Raw genomic sequence first — 19,162 nt, 5'->3', positions numbered from 1 at the left:
TAGGTGATACAAACAAGCCCGTATGTAGATGCCACAAACATGGCCGCCTGTAGGAGATTCAAATATGGCCATCTGTAGGTGACATAAACATGGCAGTCTATAGATGACACAAACATGGCCGTCTGTAGGTGACACAAACATGGCCGTCACTAGGTGATTCAAATATGGCCGTCTCTAGGTGATTCAAATATGGCCGTCTGCAGGAGAAACAAACATGGCCGGAAATTGATGACACAATCATGGCCGTCTGTAGCTGATAAAATCATGGCCAGCTGCTGGTGACACAGGCATTGTTGTCAGTAGGTGAGGGAAACAGTTTGTATGTGACGCAAAGATGTCAATCTGTAGCTGACAAAAACCTGGCTGTCTGTCGGTGACATAAACATGTCTGTAGGTGACACAAATATGGTCGTCTGTAGGTGACACAAACTTGGCCGTCTGTAGGAGGCATAAACATGGCCATCAGTATGTGACACAAATATATGACCGTCTGTAGGTGACACAAACATGGCCGTCTGTAGGAGACATAAACATGGCCATCAGTATGTGACACAAATATATGACCGTCTGTAGGTGGCACAAATCTGGCCGTCTGTAGGTAACACAAACATGGCCGTTTGTAGATGACACAAAGATGGCCGTCTGTAGGTTATACAACCAAGACCTCTGTACGTGTCTTACACATAGCGGTCTGCAGGTCATAGAAACATGGCTGTTTGTAGCTTACACAAATATAACCATCTGTAAGTGACACAAATTTGGCCTTCTGTAGGTGACAGAAATACGGTCGCCTGTAGGTCACAGAGAAACGGTCGTCTGCAGGTGACACAAAGATGCTGGCTGTTGTTAACACAAACCTGGCCGTCTATAGGTGATACAAACTTGGCCGCCAGCTGCTGCCTTTTGCCCTGTGGTGGATGACGCCACAATCATGTCAGTGATTGGTGCTTTTTGAACACGGATTCCGGCTCCAGCCCCACGCCCAATGTGTGCCGCGTGTGACTCCTGACCCGAGGCTGCAAAACCACTTGGGGACGTTCCAAGTTTGTGACAGGCGGTAAATAAATTGATATTTCCAACTTTCTTTTACAATAAAACATTTACTTTCCTAGCTATCAATAGTTCAGAAGAAAATGACCAATTTCATGTCAAATCAATTTACCCTTCAATCTTTATTCTTAATTCTTCAAAACTCACAAAGTAACTTGGACAAAACGAACAAAGTAATACCACATTACTGTTAGAATACAGCAGGGCCAGGCACTAGTTATCCACTCAGTGACTGCCCGGAGTACAGAGTGAGATCAGAGGCTGAAAATTACTTACCAGAAGTGTGGAATATGAACAGCAAAAAAAAATTCAGTACACATTAAATAACAACATGTAAAATAAATTGAAGGTTGTTCTCATTGGTTGGCTAAAATTTGCTGTTACAGATCCCCCAACAGATACAACAAAAACAGCTTTCTGTCAATACATTGCAAATCGATGTAGGAGCAGGAAGTTCTGTGACAGTTCAGGGACGGGAATCTACTTCTTACACTTATTGCTGCCAACAAACTGCAGCTGTCAATCTTCGGCACTAAGCTCTGGGATCCACCCCTATACATTACTGGCTCTCTACCGCACCTTTGTTCTGTAACCTCCTGTGAAGCGCCTTGGGATCTTTTACTCCGTTAAAGACGCTGTATAAATGTAAGATGTTTTTGCTGAGAGGCTGAGATGAGGTGGACCCAATGGAAGGAATCTCGTGAGGAGCACAATAAGCAGCACAGACTAGTTGGGCCGAATATCCGGTTTCAGTGCTGCTTAATCTTTTAATATAAGCACCAGAACTACCGCTCAGCTCTGCCTGCCTTCCTATTGACGTTGCTCTTACTCTGGAAGCTGCAAGTGAAATGATGCACTAAATATGCAAAAAGCTAGTGGTCCTGTCCCGAAAGACAAGGTGAGAACTCTCAGTCAGAAATGCTGCTGCGTTTTAAAAAAAAGTGCTTGCCCCGCCGATGGTTCTATTTTCAGATCACCAGCGATTCCTGATGTAATACAGTTGATGGCATTCTGGGGTAAGTATTAGATTTATGGGCTGGAAACACTGGGACCCGAATCTGGGCTGCGCTCAGTTGTTCTGCTTCTTAATTAATTGAATAATTGAGGCAACCGGATATTTCCCCGCACTCTTCAACTGCTCTCTGAACTTGGACTGGGTCACCCCATAAATAAATGTGTTTGTGCAGCAACTTAAATTCTGCAGCATATATCCGACTTCATTAAAGATAGATATAGAATCATTGTGATAATTGGAATCTACACCTCTAATGTAATAGTATATGAAATATATTACATATACCGACCACAGAAGTATGAAGCTGCCAGATATGGTGAAGAGTAAAATCACAGACTTCCTTCTGCCCTCCATCTCTGGGTCACTGCGATTCTCTCCCTTGCTCTCACCCCTCAGTACCTTACGGACTCGACTGGCCACTAAAATGTGTCTGACTGTCAGAGCGTTGAGCAACAAAATGAAAGCGAATGGGAGCAATGGAGTTAAAATTGTGTCAAGCCAGTCATATTCGACCCAACCGGGCTCAGAATAATAGCTTGGTTTTACGTAACAGTACCATGGCACATTGTCGATTATCTCTCCTGGTTTAAATATAAAGTAGAAGGGAACGTTTTTTAAACAGAGCAGAATGCAGGTTGTTGCCAGAACCACAGTCGCAGTTTTCTCAGTGCAATATTTTGTTTTCAGATTCTGGCAACAAATGGCCTCAAATCGATCGGAGGTGAAAGTGACGGTGAACCAGACAGAACAGTCTGTGGCTGCACCGACCAGGACAGTGCGAACACTACACACAGGAGTGATGTCCAGGAAACACATTGGGAAATAATACCAATTGATCTGGTTCAGTATGACCTCAGTGATGATGACCAGTAGATCTGCCGCTGCCATCGCCACCAGATAGCGAGTGGTGCAGGTGGAGAGCCCACACTTTCCCCGGGACAGGATCACAATCGCCACTAAATTAACTGAGAAAAAGAGCAGGGAAAAGAGAATGCAAACTACTGATCAAACATTCTCCGTATCTGGGCCCAGAGAATATGGGCCGTATTTTATAACCAAGAACGGGTTGTTTTTTAGTCGGGTCAGAGATTATCAGGTTTAAATCTCCATCCGACCACAGCCCGCCTCCAGACCACCTGCTTCCGAGTTTAACAGATAAATCGGACCACCATCCTGGCTCGTGATTGGACCGCCCCCGGATTTGCAGAACCCTTCCCGTGTTCGGGGATCAGATCACACCCTGGTATTGGACAGCCATCACCCCCCGGGGCCGGGGGATCGGAAAAAAACCCAGGATCGGCCACCCAGCATCTCAGGGCCATGGACTTGGTCCTGCGATCTTCTCCAGATTCCTCCCCCCCCGACTGAAACCCAAGCTGGCCAATCCCGCTGACTTCATGCAGGGAAGCTGTCAACGACAAAACTATAACCTGCCTACCGAACCCGCCTGGTGGATATCAAAAGCACAATATTAAGAATGCTGTAACTCTGATAAATACAGATAATGATGTGGACACACATCAAGTCAGGCATCATCTGTGGAGAGAGAAACAGTGTTAACATTTAAGTTCGACTATCTTTCATCAGAACTGAAACATATTAGATATTAACAGTTTTAAAGCAATGATAGAGCCAGAGAAAAGTAGGGGAGGGGAGGAAAGAACAATTGAGAGGTCTATGCTGGGGTGGAGGGCAGAAGTGATCCAGGAATAAAATGGATAATTGGTCAAGGGAGATAGGACAATTAAAGAAATAAAAGATTGGACCAGATCAGGAATAAATGGCTGTAGCAGAATAACAGAGGGGGAGGCAAGGACGGAAAATCTGTAAAAGAGGAGAAGGTTCCAGTGGCCAGGGAATCTGGCAGAGAATGGTGGGTGGACCTCAGATATACGCACCAGCCTTCATCCTGCCCAAGACTGGTGTGCCCGCAATCTTCCAGCCACCACATCAAGCTCACGGCTAGCTGGTCAGAGACAAGGGCTACCTGCTCTCCATCTGGTTCATGACTCCCCTCTGCAGACCCAACGCCCCTGCCCAGCAGTCATATAATGAGCGCCATGCTGCCACCAGGAACATTATCGAGCAGTCCATCTGCATGCTGATGCAACAGTTCCACTGCCTTGACCGATCGGGAGGAGCCCTCCAGTATTTGCTGGAGCGGGTGTCACATTTCCTGATGTTTGCTGCATGCGCCACAACTTGGGAGCCCAGCCCTTGCCACCTGGGATTACGGGAGCACCTCAGGAGGAGGAAGAGGGTGAGGAGGATGTGGAGGAGGAGTTCGAGGAGGAAGAGGAGGATGAGGACCACGAGGAGGTAGACGAGGAGGAGGAGCAACAGGAGAGAGGGAGGAGACATCCACTCTATCAGCCTTCCAGAAGGGCGGTCCGTGACCAACTCAAATAACTGACATACGAATGAAGTATACCACAGATCTCCATTGCTCACCACATCACCATCTTTACTTCAGGCCATATCACAGCGCAAAGAAGAAGTGAGAGACACCACTCAAGGATCAAAAGTTAATGAATAAATTTATGAATAATCAGTGAACACATACTTAATAAAAATGAATTAACTATTCACGCCTGTGCAGTCGCTGGGTGCTTCTCGTTACTGTGTATTTGCCCACGCCAGTGCTCCTACGATGTTTTGACCTAGTGGCTGCTGCAGGACTGGTGGAAGGCTGCTGAGTTTCCCTGCGGGATACTTAAGGTGGTCTTGAAGAGCGACTCAACCAGCTCTGGGCCTGGAATGGCCAGCTAGAGACTGCACCACCTCAGCACGGGCGGCAGTTGTCTGGGCTGGCTGGATGACAGGCAAAGGCTTAGTGGCATTTGTGGGAGCAGGAATGTTGTGATTCTGGAGAAGACAGCAGGTTCTTGCTCCACTGATGCACTGACACTCTCCCGGGGCAGCACCACATCATCCCAATAAATCTGTTGGAACACAGATTGTTGACCTGCTGAGATATCGTGAAAGCTCTGGTCGACAGTGATAGACTCAGCCACGATGGCAGCTGTCAGAGCTGAGACTGCATGGCACCTGTCTGAGTTTGGATACCACCAAGAAAACACTGCATTACAGCACTAAACGTTGTGTCACTTCTGCCTGTGCTGCAATGGAAGCTGCCAGCTTGCCATTCACAGGCGTCTTCGGGTCTGGGACTCAAGGTCTCTCTGGGAATCTACCATTCCTTGCAGACTGGAAATGATGGGATACAAGGTGTGTGCAAAGCATTGTGCAAGTTTGTGGGCGGACTCCTCCATGCTCCTTATCATTGCCGATGTGATTTCGGGCAACCTTGCTATTGCACCTATCATCTCCCTGTGCATGCCCATCACCATTCTTCTAGCAGCCTCACCATCGAGGTCCTGATCTGAGTCCTGTGCAGCCGAACTCCCAGTCGAACTCGCCCTCCTGGGAGATGGGCCCCGAGCTACCCTTTCCCCCTTACCTTGCTGCAGCCCACTCGTCACCGGTGCCTTCCCTTCTGCAGATCCGGCGACTATACTAGCCTGTAAAGAAGGAGTAGTGCCAGTGTCTGAGCTGGTGACTAAGGGAGAGAGAGGCAATGACTCGGTGTGTTCTTCCTCCTCCTCTTCTTCCACCTCGCTCTGTATAGTGCCCTCAGGGACAGGCTGCTCAGCTGCTTGCTCATTACTTTAAAGCTTACTGGCACAAGAGTCATGCTAAGGTGAGGGGAGGGGACAGAAGGGGAGAAATGCATGCATACAGTCTGATTAGGGGGAATGTGTGAATGGCTTGTGGCGTGAGGGGGAAGAGGGATGTTGGAAGAAGGATTAGGATAGAATATACCGTTGTTGTACCCAAGGGGGTCAACGTCGCCGGTGGCCACGGCATCCGCCACCTGGCGCCCAATAATCTGCAGCACTCGTTTCTCCAGCGCAGACAGTGGTTAGGTGTCGACTTGGACACCGCATGCGCGCTACTGCCCCCTCCTGTTCTGAACGACCTTCGAAAGGAAGGAAAGGAAAGGAAAGTGTGTGAGTGATTGTGGAACAATGTGATTGGCTGATGTGCTTGCCATCGGTGTATAGGTGTCTTTGTGTGCAAGGTGTGAGATGTGGCTGTGAGTGTTGGTAGATAGATTTTGTTGGTGGTTGAGTGCTGCGGGTGTGGTGCTTTTCGTGGAGTGTGAAGATTGGTTCAGATGGCGGTACATAGATTTGTAAAAGCATTCACTCACCCTGTCCACCCAAGTGAAGTCGCTAAATTTCTTCCTGCACTTTGTGCGGATCCAGGGGATGACAGTTCTGCCCAAGACGTGCTGCGCTACTTCCCTACCCATGGGGCAGAAGGCTTCTGGCGAGGGCCTTCTGCCACTTGCTGGGTAGTGCACCGCCATCCATCTCTCCACAGCGAACACCAATGCCTCCAATGTTTAATCGCAGAATCTGCAGGCACTCTCCCTGGGGCATGGATCTGCAATCACTACAGCTGCTTTAGTCCTCCAGCTCCTTTTCCGTGACCTGCTGAAGCTTGCTGAGGCAGCTGCACAGCCAGCCATGCTGAGAATGAAGTTCTGCAGCATCAATGATCCTTCCCTTCCAGAACAAGAAAAAGCCTGCGGCAATCATGACTTGTGATTAGAGTGCTACTGATATTGGTCCACCCTTTGAGTGTAATGCCAATGAGCTTGTGGTTAAAAACTTGAAATAGATTTCCAATCATTTATTTGAGCATTGTGCATGAATGTTGCATGCTCGCTAAAGCATTAGCGCCTGACACTAATTCTCCAACTTTTCTAATGCTACAGCCCATTCCTAGGCTATGATGAATTTCTAGCCCTCTGAATCATAGATAAGAACTGATCTGTCAAACATTAATCAGTTTCCGAAGTGCAATAATCAAAAACCACAGCCTAATATTCATCCTGACTAGTAGACAGATAATGAAATTCAGCACTCATGACCCACAGGCTTACAGGAACGTGTTGGGGGAAGTGGAATATTCAGCACTAAAACAACTGAAGTGCTTACAGTAACTACTCTTAGTGTAAGAGAAGTATTTAAACCTGTTTCTATTCTTGCAGCTCAATATCAATGCATTTCACTTCATACGCGTTTTTAAAACATCTTTACCCAAAAGCAAAAATATTCTCTTTCGCCATCAATTTCGAACATAGGATTTAGGAGCAGGAGTCGGCCACTCGGCCCTTCGAGCCTGCTGCGCCATTAAATAAGATCATGGCTCATCCGGTTAGTCCACATTCCCGCACACCCCCGATAACCTTTCGCCCCCTTGCTAACCGAGAATCTATCTACCTCTGCCTTAAAAATATTCAAAGACTCTGCATCCACCGCCCTTTGAGAGAAAACATTTCTCCTCATTTCCATCTTAAATGGGTGACCCCTTATTTTTAAATAGTGACCCCTAGTTCTAGATTCTCGCAGAAGAGGAAACACCCTCGCCACATCCACCCTGTCCAGACCCCTCAGGATCGTATATGTTTCAATCAAGTCACCTCTTACTTTTCTGAACTCCATCGGATACAAGCGAAGACTGCACAAACTTTTCTCATAAGACAACCCGCCCATTCCAGGTTTTGGTCTAGCAAACCTTCTCTGAACTGCTTCCAACGCATTTACATCCTTCCTTAAATAAGGAGACCAATACTGTACACAGTCCTCCAGGTGTGGTCTCACCAATGCCCTGTGTAACTGTAGCATAACCTCCCTACTTTTGTATTCAATTCACAGAATCACAGAAACCTCACAGTGCAGATAGAGGCCATTTCGGCCCATCGAGCCTGCACCGACACATATCCCACCCGATCCCCGTAACCCCTGCACCAATACATATCCCACCCTATCCCAATAACCCCACGTATTTAATCCCGCTAACACTAAGGGTCAGTTTTTATCATAGCCAATCATCCTAACCCGCACATCTTTGGACTGTGGGAGGAAACCGGAGCACCCGGAGAAAACCCATGCAAACACGGGGAGAATGTGCAAACTCCACACAGACAGTCACCCGAGGCCGGAGTCGAACCCGGGTCTCTGGCGCTGTGAGGCAACAGTGCTAACCACTATGCCACCGTGCTCCCCTCACAATAAATTATAACATTCTATTAGCTTGCCTAATTACTTGCTGCACCTTTTGCGCTTCATCGACTAGGACATCCAAATCCCTCTGCATCTCAGAGCTCTGAAATCTCTCACCATTTAGATATTATGCTTCTTTTTTATTCTTCCTGCCAAAATGAACAACTTCACATTTTCCCACATTATGCTCCATTTGCCAGATCTTTGCCCTCTCACTTATCCTATCTATATCCCTTTATGGCCTTCTAATGTCCTCTTCACAATGTATCGTCATACCTAACTTTGTGGCATTCGCAAATTTAGCAACAATACGATCGGTCCCTTCATCCAAGTCATTTATACAAATGTACAATGTTGAAGCCCAGCACTGATCCCTGTGGCACACCACTGGTTACATCTTGCCAATCAGAAAATGACCCATTTATGCCTACTCGCTGTTTCCAGTTAGCTAGCCAATCTTGTATCCATGCCAATATGTTACCCCCTACAATATGAGCTTTTCTTTTCTGCAATAACCTTTGATGTGGCACCTTAGCAAATGCCTTCTGGAAATCTAAGGACAGTACATCCACAGTTTCCCCTTTATCCACAGCACATGTTACTTCCTCAAACAACTCCAATAAATTTGTTAAACATGATTTCCCTTGCACAAAACCATGTTGACTATGCCTGATTACTTTGAACTTTTCGAAGTGCCCTGCTACAACACCTTTAATAATCGTTGCTAACATCTTTCCTATGACAGATGGTAAGCTAGCTGGCCTGTAGTTTCCTGCTTTCAGTCTCCCTTCCATTTTGAATAAAGTTACATTCGCTATTTCCCAATCTAATGGAACCTTCCCCGAATCTAGGGAAATTAAAAAAATTAAACGCAATGCATCAACTATCTCACTAGCCACTTCTTTTAAGTCACTTGGATGAAGTCAATCAGGCCCGCGGACTTGATAGACCGCATCTCCAACAATTTGCTCAGTACCACTTCCCTGGTGATTATAATTATCTTGATTTCCTCCCTCCCTTCCATTTCCTGATTTCAGCTATTTCTGGGATTTTAGTTGTATCCGCTATAGTGGAGACCGATGCAAAATACCTGTTCAATTCAACAGCCATCTCCTTATTATCCATTATTAATTCCCCAGCCTCACTTTTTATAGGACCAATGCTAACTTTGTTAAATCTTTTCTTTTATAAATATCTATAAAAACTTCTACTATCTGTTTTTATATTTCTAGCTGGCTTTCACTCGTACACTAATTTTCCTCTCCTTATTAATCTTTTAGTCATTCTTTGCAGTTTTTTACATTCTGTCCAATCCTGCCACCCATCTCTGCGCAAGTTTCAGCTTTTTCTTTAAGTTTAATATTGTCTTAAAATTTTTAGTTAACCACGGATGGTGGTTCCTCCCCTTGATATTTTCCTTTCTCGTTCGATTGCATATATTGTGTGTATTTTGAATCATCCCCTTAATTGTCTGCCACTACAACTCTATTGATCTATCCCTTAACCTAATTTGCCAGTTCACTTTAACTAGCTCTGCTTTCATGCACTCTTAAATGTCCTTATGTAAGCTTAAATTACAAGTCTTGGACCCACTCTTCTCTCTGTCAAACTGATTGTAAAATTCAATCATATTATGATCGCTGCTACCTAGGGGCGCCTTCGCTATGAGGTCATTGATTAATACTATCTCCTTGCAGAACACCAGGTCTAATTTAGCCTGCTCTCTGGTTGGCTCCAGAACGTGATTTTGTAAGAAACTATCCAGAAAACATTCCAAGAACTCTTCATCGATGCCAACTTTGCCCGTCTGATTTTTCCAGTCTATATGCAGTTTAAAATCCCCTGATTATTGCTGAACCCTTCTGAGAAGCTCCCATTATTTCTTCCTTTATACTCCATCCTACCATGTGGTTACTGTTAGCTGGCCGGTACACCACTCCCACAAGTGACTTCTTGCATTTATCAGTTCTCATCTCTACCCAAACCGCTTCTACATCCTGGTTTCCTGAACTTAAGTCATCACTCTCTATAGTGCTAATACCATCATTAATTAACAGATCCACCCTTCCAACTTTTACCACCTTCCTGGCCTTCCTAAATATCATGTACACTTCAATATTCAGGTCCCAATCTACATAACCCTGCAGCCATGTTTCTGTAATACATGTCAAATCAGATTTATTTATTTCTATTTGCGCTTTCAGTTCATCTGCTTTGTTTCGCATGCTAATTCCGTTCAGATGCAGTGCCTTTAGTTTTGTCTTTATAATACTTTTGTAACCTCTAGCCTTATCTGTTGATTTACTCTTAGCTGTGTACTCTCTATAATTTCTGTCACTGTCTGTTTAACATTTTCCACGTTAATATCTTTTTCTATTGCCTTGTCTCTAATCTTTAAATTACAACATCTTCCCTAATTTGATCCCATGCCCCCAATATTTAGTTTAAAGCCCTCGCTACTACCCTAATTATACGACTCGCCAGAACACTGGTCCAAGCACAGTGCAGGTGATGACCGACCCAAATATAGATATCCTACTTTCCCCACTACTGGTGCCAGTGCCCTAGGAATTGAAACCAATTTCTCCCACACCAGGCTTTCAGCCACGCATTCATCACTCTTATTTTATTTACGCTATGGCAATTTGCTCGTGGCTCGGGTAATAATGCAGATATTGTTACCCTTGATGTTCTGCTTTTTAGCTTAACCCCTAGCTGCTCATACTCTCTCAGCAGAACCTCTTTCCTAGTACTACCTATATCGTTGGCACCTACATTGACCACGACCACTGGCTCCTCCCCCTCACCCTGCAAGTTCCTGTCCAGCCCAGAGCAGATGTCCCGAACCCTGTCACCGGGCAGGCAACACAGCTGTCTGTAATCTCACTCTTGGCCGCAGTGAACTGTTTTTATTCCCTGACTATGCTGTCCCAAATTACTGCTACATTCCTATTAACTACCCCCGCTTGAACGGCTTCCTGTATCTCGGTGCCATGGTCAGTTTGCTCATCCATCCTGCAGCCACCACTTTCATCCATACTTTTCGCAAGAAGCTCAAACCTGTTGGACAATTGCAAAGGCTGAGGCTCCTCCACGTCCTGGATCCCCATACCTGCCTCACTCGCAGTCACATACTCATGCCCTGGACCACTGACCAAATCAGAAGACACTATCCTAAGGGGTGTGACTGCCTCCTGGAATAAAGTGGCCAGGTAACTTTCCCCCTCCCTGATGCATCGCAGTTTCCGCAGCTCGGCCTCCAGCTCATCAACTCTGAGCCGAAGCTCCTCGAGCCGCAGACACTTACCGCAGATGTGCTCATCCTGGATCACGCATCCAGTAGCTCCCACGTACTGCAGTCGCCACACATCACCTGCCCTGCATTAATTATAGAGGTTTAATTACTTTATTTTTATTAATTAATAAACGATACTACTTTTAATAAGATTTGTTACTGATACAAATTAGTACTATTGAAACCTTACAATTACTAATAAATGTTCTTGGCTTTAAATGATAAGGGCAGTGAGCAAAATACTCACCAACCAATCCCTTAACCTTTTTCCTGTGATGTCACCTTTTATTTTTCTCCAAATGCGGGGAGCGGGAGCGGGGTGGTGCCACTGAGCCGAACGTCCGCTGGTTCTCCGTACCCTCTTGTAAAGCTTTGTAACTCCTGCTCTCCTGGAAGCTGACAAAGATAGAAAAAGAAAGTAACAGCTCCCTCCCCGAACTCCCTCTCTCACCAAACTCGCAGCTCTACACTCTGTTCCGAGCTGCACTTCATAAAACAAATGGAGGGGAGAAATCAGTCACCTAAAATAGTGATTACAAAGTCGAACTGAATTCTTCCACGCCAGTTAGTGATCTACACTCAGTAAAATTCTACAGTGAGAGATACTCCAAGTAATACATATTCACTGGGGTCAGGTGTTCCACTCCGGTTAGTGACCCACACTCAGTAAAAGTCTACAGTGAGAGGTACTCCAAGTAATACATAGTCACTGGGGTCAGGTGTTCCACTCTGGTTAGTGATCCACACTCAGTAAAATTCTACAGTGAGAGATACTCCAAATAATCCATAGTCACTGGGGTCAGGTGTTCCACTCTGGTTAGTGACCCACACTTAGTAAAATTCTACAGTGAGAGATACTCCAAGTAATCCATAGTCACTGGGGTCAGGTGTTCCACTCTGGTTAGTGACCCACACTCAGTAAAATTCTACAGTGAGAGATACTCCAAGTAATACATATTCACTGGGGTCAGGTGTTCCACTCCGGTTAGTGACCCACACTCAGTAAAAGTCTACAGTGAGAGGTACTCCAAGTAATACATAGTCACTGGGGTCAGGTGTTCCACTCTGGTTAGTGATCCACACTCAGTAAAATTCTACAGTGAGAGATACTCCAAGTAATCCATAGTCACTGGGGTCAGGTGTTCCACTTCAGTTAGTGACCCACACTCAGTAAAATTCTACAGTGAGAGATACTCCAAGTAATCCATAGTCACTGGGGTCAGGTGTTCCACTCTGGTTAGTGACCCACACTCAGTAAAATTCTACAGTGAGAGATACTCCAAGTAATACATAGTCACTGGGGTCAGGTGTTCCACTCTGGTTAGTGACCCACACTTAGTACAATTTTACAGTGACAGACCATTGCACTAACACCTTTTCTCAGAGACATTTCCCGGAATGAGGACTGATTTAACTGTACATCATATTCCACTAACGGCAATAACTTGATCATTCAGAGAGCCTGTGAGCTACAAACAGGTATATTTTCAGTTCAGGAAATGGCATTAAACAGGTTGTGTCAAGACACTAGACTTAACGAAATTACCAAACACTGATCGCACGTCTGTAAAACTATGTCCACTAGACGAGCATGTAACATTATCAGCCAGAGAGCTAAAGCAGAGAACAGCTCACATACAGATTTACACAACTTCAATGGTTATTATCACTTACCAGGAACTCCAATGACGGCAAGGATCATGTAATATATTTTCTGGACACTCTCAAATGTGTGATACATTTTCTGTGTGAAGCGATGTGTCCGTGCTGCAGGCAATCTCTCTGAATTATACTCTGAGCCGAATCCCACAGCCTTTCATTTATACCCTGCGCGATCTCCACGGGGAGATTGAGGTTGCAACATTGTTAAAAGGTTGAACAAACAAGTTACGACAGCCAAGTTAATTCCCTGTTATAATGGAATATATTTAGCGCTGAGTTTTAAATTGAAAACCCCAGAGACTTGAGAATTCTGATCATATTAATTAACCAATGGAAATTGCAAGCTGTGTTCTCCCAGCACTAGGTTTGTTGTTTCAAACACCTTCAGTACATCTCATATCTCATATTGTTTCTGTGATGTCCTTCATGCTGTTGTGCTCATTCAGTAATCAAACTGCAAATGCTAGAGTGCCCTCTCAGTGCAGCACTCTGGGCTGGGGCTGCGCTCTTAATTTTCCCATGTCCTAAACGACCATTACCTCTCAAACCAATATATACGCTAAAACTAATGAATCTATTAAACCAAATAAAAATAAAATATCTAATAAAGCGCATCAAACTAATACAGCCCCTCAAGCTATTACAGCCTCTCAAACTAATACAGTACGCTAATATAATAAAGCACCACAAACTAAGACAGCCTCTGAAACTAATACAGGATCTCAAACTAATATAGACCCTCAAACTAATACAGACCCTCAAACTAATACAGACCCTCAAACTAATACAGCCCCTCAAACTAATAAAGCCCCTCAAAATAATACAGCCCCTCAAACCAATACAGCCCCTCAAACCAATACAGCACCTCAAACTAATACAGCCCCTCAAACTAATAAAACCCCTCAAAATAATACAGCCCCTCAAACCAATACATCCCCTCAAACCAATACAGCACCTCAAACTAATACAGCCCCTCGCACTAATACAGCCCCTCAAACTAATACAGCACCTCATACTAATACAGCCCCTCAAACTAATAAAGTCCCTCAAACTAATAAAGTCCCTCAAACTAATAAAGTCCCTCAAACTAATACAGCCCCTCAAACGAATACAGCCCCTCAAACGAATACAGCCCCTCAAACGAATACAGCCCCTCAAACTAATACAGCCCCTCAAACTAATAAAACCCCTCAAAATAATACAGCCCCTCAAACCAATACAGCCCCTCAAACCAATACAGCACCTCAAACTAATACAGCCCCTCAAACTAATACAGCCCCTCAAACTAATACAGCACCTCAAACTAATACAGCACCTCAAACTAATAAAGTCCCTCAAACTAATACAGCCCCTCAAACTAATAAAGTCCCTCAAACTAATACAGCCCCTCAAACGAATACAGCCCCTCAAACGAATACAGCCCCTCAAACGAATACAGCCCCTCAAACGAATACAGCCCCTCAAACGAATACAGCCGCTCAAACTAATAGTGAACCTCAAACTAATAGAGAACCTCAAACTAATAGAGAACCTCAAACTAATAGAGAACCTCAAACTAATAGAGAACCTCAAACTAATAGAGAAGCTCAAACTAATGCAGCACCGCAACCCAATGTAGCACATGAAATTAATACAGCACCTCAAACCAATACAGATCAACACCATCCAGTTAAAAGGATCCTGATTGATAAGCACGCAATTCACCACCTTAATCATTCAACGTGGCTGCAATTTGGCTGTGGGGTAATGTAGCTATTGGTTATGATACTGGATTGGTAATCCCGAGGCCTGACTAATGATCCGGAGACATGAGTTCAGATCTCCACCACGGCAGCTGGGGAATTTGAATGAAGTGAATGAATATAAAAAATGCATACTATCTACAAGCTTCACTGCAGCAACTCGTCAAGGCTTCTTCCACTGCATCTCCCAAGCCAAAACCTCTACCACCTTGGCAGACAATGGCAACAGACGCATGGGAAAACCACCTCCAATTTCCCATCCAAGTCACATAACATCCTGACTTGGAAATATCGCCATTGACTCATTGCCGCTGTGCCAAAATCCTGCTACTCCCTGCCTAACGGCACTGTGGGAGTACATTCACAACACCGATTGCAGCAGTCCAGGATGTTAGCTCACCACCACCTTCTCAAGGGCAATTGAGGAGTGGCAATAAAGGATTGTCTTCCCAGCGACATCCACAACCCATTGAGGTGTAGCTTAAATAACTCGATCAATTAAATAAAACTGACCACTTCACATCAACAAAATTGAACAGAAACTGGCCGCACGAGCAGATTCTAACCAAGCACCCTGTAACTGACCAAATGACATCTACCTGATCGTGCACCAATAAACTAAACAAAATAACCACAATCTGACTGAAATCGTAGAAACTCTCCACATGAAAACAATCTGACCGATATCCCAGAAACTGTTCAACTGACCAAGATTTGGTCCTGTGTAAAGTGACATGATTAATTAAAAATGTCCTAGTAAAGGACCCCTTGGAATGAGTGACCATAACATGGTTGAATTCCATATTCAAGTAGAGGGTGAGAAGGTTGGATCTCAAACAAGCGTGCTGAGCTTGAAAAAAGGAGACTATGAAGGTATGAGAGCGGAATTGATTACAGTGGACTTGAAAATAGATTAGAGGGTAAGACGGTACATGATCAGTGGTGTACATTTAAGGAGTTATTTTACAACTTGCAAAAAAAATATATTCCACTGAGGAAAACAGGGTGTAAAAGAAAAGATCGCCATCTGTGGCTAAGTAAAGTAATTAAGGATAGTATCCGACTAAAAACAAGGGCATATAAGGTAGCCAAATCTAGTTGGAGGATAGAAGATTGTGAAGTCTTTAAAAGGCAGCAAAAAATAACTAAAAGATTGATTAAGAAAGGGAAGATAGATTATGAAAGTAAATTAGCAAAAAATATAAAAACAGATAACAAAAGTTTCTATAGTTATATTAAAAGAAACAGTGTGGCTAAAGTAAATGTTGGTCCCTTAGAGGATGAGACCGGGAAATTAATGGTGGGAAACATGGAGATGGCAAAAACGTTGTACAAATATTTTGTATCAGTCTTTACGGTAGAGGATACAAAAAGTATCCCAACACTGGACAAACAGGGGGCTCGAGGGGGAGAGGAGCTAAATACGATTAAAATCACTAAGGAAGTGGTACTTGCTAAAATAATGGGACTCAAGCCGGAGAAATCCCCTGGACCTGATGGCTTACATCCTAGGGTCTTGATGGAAGTGGCGGTAGGGATTGTGGATGCATTGGTAATAATTTTCCAAAACTCCCTGGACTCAGCAAAGGTCCCGGCAGATCGGAAAACTGCTAATGTAACTCCCTTATTTAAAAAGGGTAGTAGGCAGAAAGCTGGAAACTATAGACCTGTTAGCCTAATATCTGTGGTTGGTAAAATGTTAGAGTCCATTATTAAGGAGACAGTAACGGGACATTTGGATAAACATAATTTAATAGGACAAAATCAGCATGGTTTCAAGAAGGGGAAGTCATGTTTGACAAATTTGCTTGAGTTCTTTGAGGAAGTAACATACAGGGTGGATAAAGGAGAACCAGTGGACGTAGTTTATTTAGACTTCCAAAAGGAATTTGACAAGGTGCCAAACAAAAGATTATTGCTCAAGATAAAAAATCACGTGATTGGGGGTAATATTCTGGCGTGGATGGAGGACTGGCTCTCTAACAGAAAGCAGAGAGTTGGGATAAATGGTTCATTCTCAGACTGGCAATCAGTAGCTAGTGGTGTTCCGCAGGGGTCAGTGCTGTGTCCTCAACTCTTTACAATCTATATTAACGATTTGGAGGAGGGGACCGAGTTTAACATATCCAAGTTTGCAGATGATACAAAGATGGGAGGGAAAGTAGTGAGTGAGGAGGACATAAAAAACCTGCAAAGTGACATAGACAGGCTAAGTAAGTGGGCACAGATTTGGCAGATGGAATACAATACTGGAAAGTGTGAGGTTATGCACTTTGGCAGGAAAAATCATAGAGCAAGTTATTATCTTAATGGCAAGAAACTGGAAAGTACTGTAGTACAAAGGGATCTGGGAGTCCTGGTGCACGAAACTCAAAAAGTTAGTATGCAGGTGCAGCAATTGATCAAGAAGGCCAATTGAATGTTGGCTTTTATTGCTAGGGGGATAGAATATAAAAACAGGGAGGTATTGCTGCAGTTATACAAGGCATTGGTGAGACCACACCTGGAATACTGCATACAGTTTTGGTGTCCATACTTAAGAAAAGACATACTTCCTCTCGAGTCAGTACAAAGAAGGTTCACTCGGTTAATCCCGGGGATGAGGGGGTGGTCATATGAGGAGAGGGTGAGTAGATTGGGACTCTACTCATTGGAGTTCAGAAGAATGAGAGGCGATCTTATTGAAACATGTAAGATTGTGAAGGGGCTTGATCGGGTGGATGCGGTGAGGATGATCCCAATGATGGGTGAAACTAGAACTCGGGGGCATAATCTTGGAGTAAGAGGCTGCTCTTTCAAAACTGAGATGAGGAGAAACTTCTTCACTCAGATGGTGGTAGATTTGTGGAATTTGATGCCCCAGAAAGCTGTGGAAGCTACATCATTAAATAAATTTACAACAGAAATAGATAGTTTCCTAGAAGTGAAGGTAATTAAGGGTTACGGGGAGCGGGCAGGAAATTGGACATGAATCTAGGTTCGGAATGGTCATGGCCCTGTGGAAACTGTACTGCTCACATCCTGACTGATCGCACAGTAACTGACCTACTGCTCACATCCTGACTGAACGCACAGTACCTGACCTACTGCTCACATCCTGATGGCCAAACAGTAACTGACCTACTGCTCACATCCTGACTGAGCGCACAGTAACTGACCTACTGCTCACATCCTGACTGAACGCACAGCACCTGACCTACTGCTCACATCCTGATAACCAAACAGTAACTGACCTATTGCACACAATCTGACTGAGCAGACAGTAACTGACCTACTGCTCACATCCTGACTGAGCGCACAGGAAAGGACCTAATGCTCACATCCTGACTGAGCACACAGTAAATGACCTACTGCACACATCCTAATTGAGCGCACAGTACCTGACCTACTGCTCACATCCTGATGAGCACACAGTACCTGAACTACTGCTCACATCCTGGCTGAACACACAGAAACTGACCTATTGCTCACATCCTGACTGAGCACACAGTAACTGACCTATTGCATACATCCTGACTGAGCACACAGTAAATGATCTACTGCACACATCCTAACTGAGCGCACAGTACCTGACCTACTGCTCACATCCTGATAAGCACACAGTAACTGACCTACTGCTCACATCCTGATGAGCACACAGTAACTGACCTACTGCTCACATCCTGATGAGCACACAGTAACTGACCTACTGCTCACATAATGACTGATCGCACAGTAACTGACCCACTGCTCACATCCTGACTGAGCGCACAGTAAAAGACCTACTGCTCACATCCTGACTGAGTGCGCAGTAACTGACCCACTGCTCACATCCTGACTGAGCGCACAGTAAAAGACCTACTGCTCACATCCTAACTGAGCGCACAGTAACTGACCCACTGCTCACATCCTGACTGACCGCACAGTAAGTGACCTACTGCACACATCTTTACTGAGCACACAGCAACTGACCTACTGCTCACATCCTGACTGAGCGCACAGCAAATGACCTACTGCGCACATCCTGACTGAGCACACAGTAAATGAACTACTGCACACATCCTAACTGAGCACACAGTAAGTGACCTTCTGCGCACATCCTAACTGAGTGCAAAGTAAATGACCAACTGTTCACACGCTAACTGAGCGCACAGTAATTGAATGAATGCATGCATCCTGACTGAGCACACAGCAGCTGACCTACTGCTCACAGCCTGACTGAGCACACAATATCTGACCTACTGCTCACATATTGATGGAGCACACATTAACTGACCGACTGCACACATTCTAACAGAGCACATAATAACTGACCTAATGCACACATCCTGAATGAGTGCACAGT

At 44.7% G+C, this 19,162-nt stretch overlaps 1 protein-coding gene across 1 annotated transcript; it reads right to left on the bottom strand.

Moving 5' to 3' along the window:
* Positions 1 to 1,989: 1,989 nt before the first annotated feature.
* LOC147087408 (putative G protein-coupled receptor 139) lies at positions 1,990 to 13,175 on the bottom strand. The gene is made up of 2 exons (XM_085977752.1): positions 13,109 to 13,175; positions 1,990 to 3,063 (listed from the first exon to the last, which is right to left on the bottom strand). Exons 1-2 carry the CDS (start codon positions 13,173 to 13,175, stop codon positions 2,120 to 2,122), a joined length of 1,011 nt encoding a protein of 336 aa, XP_085833878.1. The 3' UTR covers positions 1,990 to 2,119.
* Positions 13,176 to 19,162: the final 5,987 nt, after the last annotated feature.

The sequence above is a fragment of the Somniosus microcephalus genome, unplaced genomic scaffold (assembly GCF_052327205.1).
Source record: "Somniosus microcephalus isolate GS21.2 unplaced genomic scaffold, FLI_Smic_1.0 unresolved_chr5, whole genome shotgun sequence".
Taxonomy (NCBI): Eukaryota; Metazoa; Chordata; class Chondrichthyes; order Squaliformes; family Somniosidae; genus Somniosus; species Somniosus microcephalus.
Note: the sequence above shows the minus strand (reverse complement) of the source record. Positions and strands in the feature narration are given on the sequence as shown.

What these genes read in the sequence shown, in the direction of transcription:
- LOC147087408 (XM_085977752.1), bottom strand. Translation starts at nt 13,175, where the DNA reads ATGTATCACACATTTGAGAGTGTCCAGAAAATATATTACATGATCCTT. An exon ending in TGCCGTCATTGGAGTTCCTG is followed by an intron (nt 3,064 to 13,108) that starts GTAAGTGATAAT and finishes TTTGATCAGTAG; the next exon opens with TTTGCATTCTCTTTTCCCTG.